This window comes from Mastigoproctus giganteus, chromosome 9 (assembly GCF_048544385.1).
Source record: "Mastigoproctus giganteus isolate SK-2022 chromosome 9, ASM4854438v1, whole genome shotgun sequence".
Classification (NCBI taxonomy): Eukaryota; Metazoa; Arthropoda; class Arachnida; order Uropygi; family Thelyphonidae; genus Mastigoproctus; species Mastigoproctus giganteus.
This window is the reverse complement of record NC_143583.1, coordinates 127,224,091-127,233,560: the sequence shown is the minus strand read 5'-3', so window position 1 is coordinate 127,233,560 and position 9,470 is coordinate 127,224,091. Positions and strand designations below refer to the sequence as shown.

The following is a 9,470-nucleotide window of genomic DNA, read 5'->3' as shown; positions in this document are numbered from 1 at the left end:
AATTAATAAATTTTAGTTACTGATATTTGGGTTATGTGAATTTTTAATCATCCCCTGCATCTTACCATCTATACCACCATGTTCTTCAATCACATGAAGAACTTGTCAAACAAGTTCTTCATGTGATTTCCTTACAGAGACCCTGATGACTCTAGTGAACTAGCATCACCAGAATCTCTTTGATGAATGAATTTCAACAGTTAAAACCAAATGTAAATAGTAAAATCTAAGTATAATCGTACAGTATAATCACTCATTATTAGCACATTTTCAATGAACACTTGTAATATTTATTTGATACCATCTTATGATCCGGGGGGGGGGGGGACTTCCTACCGAAGTTCTGCTTATAGCATTCAATCAAGAAAACTGCAAAAACTTAAATACTTTTCCTCCACGGGTATTAATTTTATTTTAAGAATATTAACTTCAGAGATTTTATACATAATATACATGTAAGATTATCTTGATGTGCAAAATAATCTTACATAAATATTATTCAAGGTTATTTGTGCTTCAGCTCTTGAGTACTTTGGGTTATATATAAAAGGTTAAATTTAATTATTTTAAAAACCAGAAATTGTAATAGAATAATATTATCATCATTAGCAGTATTGTAACAAGGTTTTTAGGAAAATATACATGTACTTTTATAAATAATGTACTTTTATATATATACGGCATATTATATGTGCTGTTACATAAAACTGAATATTTGTAAAGATCACAGCAGCATGGTCTTGAATTAACTATCAGCCCATCTGAGGAAGGACTCAACCATTAACAGCTTTATCTAGATAGTGACTTTTATTAATACATTTCAACTGATGCATATCAACTTTAAATAAGTAACTAGTCTAAAATATTGTAAATAAGTTATCTACTCTAAAATATTGTAAATAAGTAATGTACTCTCTAAAATATTGTAAATAAGTAATGTACTCTCTAAAATATTGTAAATAAGTAATGTAATTTAAAATCTTTGTAAATAAGTAGTTCAAGATCTCACAACTAATTTTAACTATACTGAATTAATTGTTGAATATTTGACTATACTGTTTCCACAACTGCAAATGGCAACTGTAAATCTATATATAAGCCATGTAACCTTAAGCACCCTGCTAGCAATGGCCACCCAGGAGTGTCAACAATTTTGATGTAATAAACAGACCTTAGTAGTAGTAGTAATAAGAATAATAATAAATCTCATATATCCTTACTGGTAGCAGGAATCCTTATTAGTAGCACTTAATAACTTTTTTTTTTTTTTTACAAAAATTAACAAACAGCACTAATATTAACACTAATGTGGTAGACCACCTTAATAAATTAAATGGCTAACTGGCTGAAAATGATATATGTACACAAACATACACAAAACAAAAATTACAATTTAATGTACATATAATACAGTGAGTCAAACACCTGAGCTACCAAAAATAAGCTCTCCAATGAATAAAAACATTGATGAAGAGATCTTTTAGACCTGTAGTTCAAAACTTTATGGTATACACTGAACTGATGTTATGTACACTGTTGTGAAGTGATATATGAGGAAAAAATAAGTAGCATTTATCATATTACACACACACCAGAAAAGATAAAATATGGAGTATTATTGTTTTAATAGTAATACTCAAGTTAAAAAAAAAAAAAAAAATGGAACTTCTGCTTTAAATCAATGGTGTATTAATTAGTGGGTGGGAATGCAAGTTTGTGTGGACATTAGTACAGGTTAATAGGCAAATATTACATCTACAATAACTTCTTCCTAGTTTTATTATAAATTATGCTGGTTGATGATTTCTATCTAGTTTCTAATAAAAAGCATCTTTCATTAAATTATCTAAGCAATCATATAAATTTTTTTTTTTAAAGGCTGAGAACTTCCATGCATTATTTGCCTTTCTTAATACTAACAGTAAACCAATACCTACAGGATACATACCTGTTTTGGAATACTGATGGTATATTGCTGCACTGTTTTTATCCCTGGTCAACAATACCATTTACTTTATTTTAAAAAGCAATTTAGTAACATAGGTGTATAGACAGTTTTTTTTCTTCACTCTGCAACTTTAGAAGCTTATAATGTGGCTGTAAAAATACTGCATTTTGAATTCCCCCCCCTCCTCTGGTACACATTACTAAGTACTATAAAAATAAAGTATTATTTTTCATAAAGCCAGTAGGCTTTTCTTAAAAATATATTTAAAAACCTTTCATAACCTAAGCAGTCTGAGTATTTTTTACACCTAAAATTTTAAAAGCTTATATAAACCATGTTGATAAACCTTCAATGTAACAGTCAGATGGGGTGATTTTTACATTAAATTTTAATATGCATACAATAAATTTCCTATGAATATTTGTCAATATTTTTCTGCTGGTCAATAATACTGTATGTACAGGTCATCCCTGCTTAATGCTGATCATTCGTTCCGGAAAAACAGAGCGCTAAGTGAATCCGCACTAAGCGAGCGCCGCTTTCCCATAAGGTAACATATGTATTTGTGAGCTGTGGTCGGTGCCATAGGATATTTCCTAATCAATAATAAACGGTAATGAAAAGATGCACAAATGTCGGTCAAAATATTTAATATTCAAATATTTGCACATATAAAATATTCTGCATTACATACGTATAATTATGTGGTAACTACTTGCGTCTCAAAAGTAAACAAAATTCCAATTAAAATAATGAATTTAATTGATTTAATTTAATCATGAAAAATGTGTGGATTTTGAGTTGAACTTTGGCCCTCTTCCAAATAAACTAAAAGGGGTATTAATTTTAAATGGCCCGCAGCGTTACCACCCAACAATAAAGTCAACCGATCCTTCGCCGCTTTGAAACTTGGCATGTTTTTTGTTCTTTCAATATGAAACTTCTTTTAGGCATTCGTTTCCACAAAAGTCCTGCTTCATCTATGTTAAAAACTTGTTGAGAAGTATAACACATAATACCCCTCTTCAATAATTTTAACAAGTTCTTTTTTGAAAGTTTCGGCTCCTTAATCTGCACTAGCGGCTTCTCCCGGGATTTTAAATATATTCTACCAGTTTTAAATGGTTCCAGATTTTTTTTTTAGGCGAGTTTTCTTCAGATCATCGTATTGGCTAATCTCTTTCTCTCTCTCTCTCTTTTTAATATTTAACTTAACTGAATTCTGCATTGGAATATTATCTTCAAAAAAATTAGTCTTTTCATTTCAATCCTAATAGACGGTCTAGTCCTAGTTGCTTGCAGTAGAACAGCTATCTTTCCCGCTGCTAAAATTAATTCTTTATTTTTTCATAATTGTTCTTACAGTTAAATTTGCGAGTCCTAAATTATGGCACACATCCGCTTGTCGTTGACCAGAATCGATTCGCTTCAAAACGTCTAATTTAATTTTCAAATTCAGTCTTTTTCTTACACTTATAGTCTTCGTACTGCGCCCAGACGTTGTTGCATTTTCATTCCTGTCGGTCATTATTAGCTCTTCGAAAATATAACTGCGTTGGTTGAATTAATTATGATACAATGTTCAAGTAAACTGTCCGTTACGCACGATGTCTAATACTGTACTGAGTGATGACTAACTAGACTTCGGATAAATGCATATAACGCAAATATTACAAGCAATATATTTGATCATTTTTTAAAATGTTGATCTCGGAACTACGTAACAAGTGACTGTACTTAAATTATCGTGAGAGAAAATTTCACTGAGCGTGGGAAAATTGCTCAAGTCGGCGTGGGAAACGTTTTAATGCTGTTTGGCTATTCATTTTCAAACTATCGACTCCATCAAATGAAACGATTTCGTTAAATATGTCAAAAATGTAATCTGTAAAAGAGCGTTATAGTGATCTGTGACAGCGTTATAGTCAGATATGGGTTATAATATAAGAACAGCGTTATAGAGAATCAGCGTAAAGCGAACCGCATTATAACGGGGGCCTGCTGTACTATAAAGATGAAATATATATTCATAAGGACTAATCAGGAAAAAAAAATACAACCTAAGAAGTTTTGGTACAAGATGGACTTTCATACCGCAACCTTTAAAAGCTTATTTTTTTCCCTCTGGTAAACAATACTTAAGAAAAAAGGCATAAACTTGATAGCTTATCAAAGGTAAATAATTCCATCACTCTAAAAATGACATACGAGTACAATTACTTAAAAAGAATCACAATTTCGCTGAATTTTCTCAATTCAATCTTCAGAAGCTTAATAATGGAGAGGTGAATAGATATTTCTTTGAATATTTTTTTCTTGTCAAATGCAAATTAAAGAGAGAAGCTATAATGATGTTGATGCCTCCATAAACTTTTATTAATTGAAAATTTAAAAGAAATATTTTAGAAAGGTAATTAGCCATTGGCTATAAATCTTCAAATTTTTCTTGCTTTTACTTAGCTGAGTTATTTATTAAAGGATCATGAAATTTCTATTGAAAAATTAAACACTTTCAAAACTTGGCAAACAGCAGGGCTTGAATCAAATGACTGCCTCAACTCCATCCTAGTAGGACATTTTAAGATATCAAATAAAAGGTCAATCTTTCTGTGAAAGGTGTCGAAAGTGGTTATTTCTGTGGTTATTTCAAGCACCTAAATAACAATATTTTTTGCTAACAACACCCAATGTATATGAAATTTCACTTCTTTTTTTTGAAATTGAGGGTTGTAGCATGGCTGGATGTTCTATTTTTGCATAGGATATGCAAAAGCATGGAGTCTGGTAGAGTCCCAATGCATCTGCTTACATTAGTCATGAACTTACTTTAAGCTGCTCAGAATGATCAGGTAAAGCATTATGTCTCTATATTATGTTCGCTCTGGCATTTCTCAAGAAGGATCAAATTAACTTTAATTAAGGGATAAAATAAAATGCATAAATTAAAGAGGAAATTAAAAAATTAAAATTAAAATGTATAAATTAAACTGGAAAATAAAATACATAAAAATCTTGATTTTCTGAGAAATTTCTTACGTTTTAAGTTCTCATTATAATTTGACATCTTACCTGGTCACCTCCCAACTACCTAAAGTCTATAACTAATGTAATCTTTTTTCTATCATTAATGTCAATTTTAAGGTGCTGTTATTAAAAAACTAGGTTGAAATCTATCGCCCAGCATTACATCTACAATAAGCTGTAATAAACTGACATTAATGTTTTTTTACTTCTTACAATTCCATTATTTTTTTGCCATCTTGTATACTATTTCATAAAATCAATGTACAGAGAAAATATGAGAATAAGAAACACATCTGTAAAACTTAATGAATGCTGTTTCAACAAAAATCAATTCTTTGCAAAAGCACCAACGATTCCTGTCTTAGTTATAAGTCCAACATATAAATAAAGGTCACTCAGGGTGTGTTATTATAGAGGAAACAGTAAAACAGCAAAGGCAACTAGTAAAAAGACCTACAATAATGAAAGTAGTTGTTACAAGCCAAAAGGAAAAGAGATAAAGAGTTTTATTACAGTATGAATCACTCTCTTTGTCTTCATACTCTGGTTCATAAATCCGATAGATCCACACACATCCTGTAATATAAAGAAAGGAATAAAAAGAAAAAGGAGAATTAATAATTGTGTACCCCACTTTCAAAAATTATGAAAAATAAATAAAAAAATCAAATCCATATATGCACACTGAACTAAATTAAATCAACAAAATCTAAGAAGTTGGATTTTTGAAAATATACATTAGTATTTCCTGCATAAGAAAATCTCGAGTAACATGCATGATATTTGAAATGTAAAAAAAAGTGGATGCATTTAATAGTTATTTTAACCAATTAAGAAGCTATCTAATGCATAACAGACTTAAGAGAGTTCAAGCTGTGGTATTTTTACCATAAAATCATGCATTAAGTATAAAGTATGTATCAAGTGTAAATAAAGTATACAACTTGGTGGTTTTGTCACTGCTGCTTTGAAAAGTAAAACTCCACATGTTCTCCATTCGTTCTGCTATTCATAAGTTGACATTGTTATTTCACCAGTGAAGATGGCTTTGATGCTAGTCTAAATTGTGTAAGGAAGTAACTATTCTAGTTTTAAACGCTTCATGGTTTCATTATTTAGAAAAGCAGTGACTACCAGAATAATAAGTGTCATCATGAGAGAAAGAACTATACACCATCAGAAAGGTTTAATCAAAGTTTGTCATAACTTGAGGTGCAATTTCACAGAAATTCAGTCTCTCTGAATCCTTATTTAACTGAATGAATCTATGGGGGGGGGGAATCTATGGGAATTACACTTTCTGATAACTTGATATCAGAAAGCATAATTTCATGCCAGGAATTCTAGCAGAGGTGCTACAGAGTACAAGTCTAGCACATGATGTGGGAGGTGAAGATAATCTCAAAGAAAGTAAATATATGTACATACTCCCCAGAGCCCATATATGAAAAATGCACATTTATGTAGGACAAACCTTTGATATTCACAAATTTAATATTTGCGAGTTATCTTTGTAGAGTATACCTATTTAAAATTTACTGTTTTAATTACTGCTGCAGTGCAGTAATAAATGCTGCAGTGGTGTAAATAAGACCCTGATCCAATAGATGATCAGCATCTTGTAACATTTAACTGTACTATATCCCTGCAAATTTACAAAAATTTTCTCTATCAGATGGTGAAAATACTCTTCCATTCAGTGATTATGGGAAAAAATACATTTGACTGCACAACAAATAAAGAAATCTCGAGATGAAATCAAACGAGTGAATTGGAATACATGCTAGAGGAAGCCGTTGCTTGATGCAGTGAAAGGCATGTCACTGACAGAGGTTGTGTAGTATTATGAGTCTGGCACATGATTTGGGAGGGGAAGCTTTCAATAATCTCAAAGAAAGTGTAATGAAAGCAGCAAGGAAGAAGAGAATGATGTGATTCAAAACCGTCAGTTGTCATGCTGTCACTTAAGGATCACTAGTAGAGATTTTGGACATGTTTAAAACTCTGGCTGACAAAGTGGATCAACTGGAGAAACTTTACTGATCACGTATATTTGCTTAATTTATGCTAAGTCTACCTGATTCCCATTTTTTCCTAAAACTTTTGTCTTAAATTTATATTTACAGAAATTTACAGGAATATATCAATTGCGAACGTTGAGGGGATTACTGTATGCACTCTGGATAGGAGTATAAGGTAAAAGTAGTACAGTACTTGTTATTTTTGTTTTTTTGGAGAGTTCTAACCTTCACTTGAAATAAAATGCTATATTCAGAAATTTATGTATTTTTTTTTAAAATACATCAGTGAGGACGTTCACATTACATATAATTAAACTACAAAGAGATGGTATTAAAGTAAAGGGCATCGCAAAAAGATCAGGAAAACTTCATAAATTCATTACAAAAAACAAAACTAGTTTTTTTTAAAATCAATTCACAGCCATTGATAGAACAACTCAAAAGTTTTAGGTTAAAAAGGACTCCGGTATTCACTATAAAAGTAAAATTACTGTTTACCTTGGAGAAATGGAAAACAAATATGCTGTAGGTAGAATCCTTTAATAAGGTAAACTAAAGCAAAAACAAATAACATTAAAACAAAAGCTTTCAAGTCAATGTGGCTCTTCATCAGCTGAAATACGTTAGTATGAAAACAAAGAATGCCCAGTAGTGGCCATGTGAGGTAAAGCATGGCACAAGTGTAAGCAACAATTACTAGTTGGAGCTAGACATTTGTAGCTGTGAGTGCAAAGCACGTACATGGGGTGCATGCCAATGTTCATCACACTGGAGGATAACCGCCACGATAACAGGATGAATATGTGCTCCTTTGTCCTGAATTTGAGCGACAAACACTCAAATTCAGGACAAAGAAGGAGTGGTCGACCGCTCTCACTTCGTGCCCCTGAGTCCTCCCATCACAGAATGTGCCATGGGAATAGAGGCTTCTTTACACGTTTACCTGAAGAAATCACCAACGAGATTAGTTTCATGGCCACATCAATCTTGCGTGTTTGTCCCGTTGGCTCTAACCACAGCCGCAGTCAGATTTCCGCTCTCAACTCACTTAGGAGAGATAACTCCACTGTCATTCTACCGCCCAATAAGGGAAGTCATACCGTGGTCCTGAATCAGTCCAAATACCATGATAAAGCGTTTCTCTCTTACAAGATGCCGCTGTTTATGAACCGGTGCATGACCCTCCATCAAGGTCTTGGAGCGGTGGGAGGCCAGTATCAACAACCTAGTTTACAGCTGGTAAAATCTAAGATTTCTAAAACTACACGCAACTGGGTTTCAACTTCCCCAGCTCTATGGGCTGCCAAAAGTACATAAGCCGGACATTTCCTTGTGACCAATTGTCTCTTATTGTAATTTCCTGACGTATGAACTATCAGTTTGTCGCTGGACTGCTATCACCTCTTGTAGGCAATACCGACCCTACAGCCTTGAATAGTGAGGGAGTTCTTATGCCCGATTTCAAACCTTACCATCTCTGAAAACCAGGTCATGGCCTCGTTTGATGTTGTGTCTTTGTCACTTTGGTCCCAGTTCAACAAGCCATCACATGTGCCAGACAACTATTGGACAGCAGCCCCACCCTGCCCAATAGAACCTAGAACCTCACTATCCACTGAAGACATTTGCACTGCTCTCAGCTTGTGTTTGCCCAGTGGTGTGGACATGTTCGGTGACTCCCTGTTTAGACTGATCCATGGAATGGCCACAGGTGCCTCCGTCATGGCAAATATTACCATGGAAGAGCTGGAGGGATGTGCATTCTTAAACTTACCGGATCCTATCATCTTCTGGTGTCATTATGTCAATGATGTGTTTGTAATCATCCCCTGGGGCTCGGAAGACCGACTTCTACAACACCTAAACTCAACCCTTTATCCAGTTCACCCTCGAACTGGAGTCAGACAATGCCCTCTCCTTTCTGGATGTTCTAGTTTGGTGCTAGGGCACATATTTAAGAACCTCTGTCCACCACAAACCAATGTGTGCTGGCTAATTCACCAACTATAGATCGGCACATGCCCACAACCAGCTTCTCAGTACTGCACGCACCCGTTTTGCCATGCCTGGACTCATTCTAGTTCCACGGACGAAAGACATGATGAGGTTATGAGAGTAAAGACAGATCTGTCCAAATGTGGCTACCCCACCTGCACCACCCTAGACAAATGTGATCTGCAGGCCTATGAGCTCGCAGCACACCCTAGGGCCTCCCATAATGATAACACAATCTCAACTGCCTTTATCCCCTATTACCCTGACATATCACAATGCCTCTCTAAAATCCTACACGCCCGCCGGGTAAAATGTTTACTGGCAGAAAACTGTGATTCTCCTCTTGAGAGTAAAAACGCCAATTCCTTCCCAGTTATGGAGTGACTTGATGTATCACATTTCCTGCCTTGACTGCAGTGGTTGTTACATTGGAGAATCTAGCAGAAGACTGAGACTGGATCTCAGAACATGGGAGGGCAATC

The 9,470-nt window shown here is 34.0% G+C and overlaps 1 protein-coding gene across 1 annotated transcript in view; it reads right to left on the bottom strand.

Annotated features, from left to right (window-relative positions):
* Window positions 1-5,291: 5,291 nt before the first annotated feature.
* LOC150080711 (uncharacterized) overlaps window positions 5,292-9,470 on the bottom strand; it is a 65,363-nt gene continuing 61,184 nt past the window's right edge. Inside the window, exon 6 of the mRNA XM_090381585.1 lies at window positions 5,292-5,548. Within this exon, the coding sequence (XP_090237711.1) occupies window positions 5,364-5,548 (185 nt within the window). The 3' untranslated portion in view covers window positions 5,292-5,363. The remainder of the gene's footprint in view (window positions 5,549-9,470) is intronic.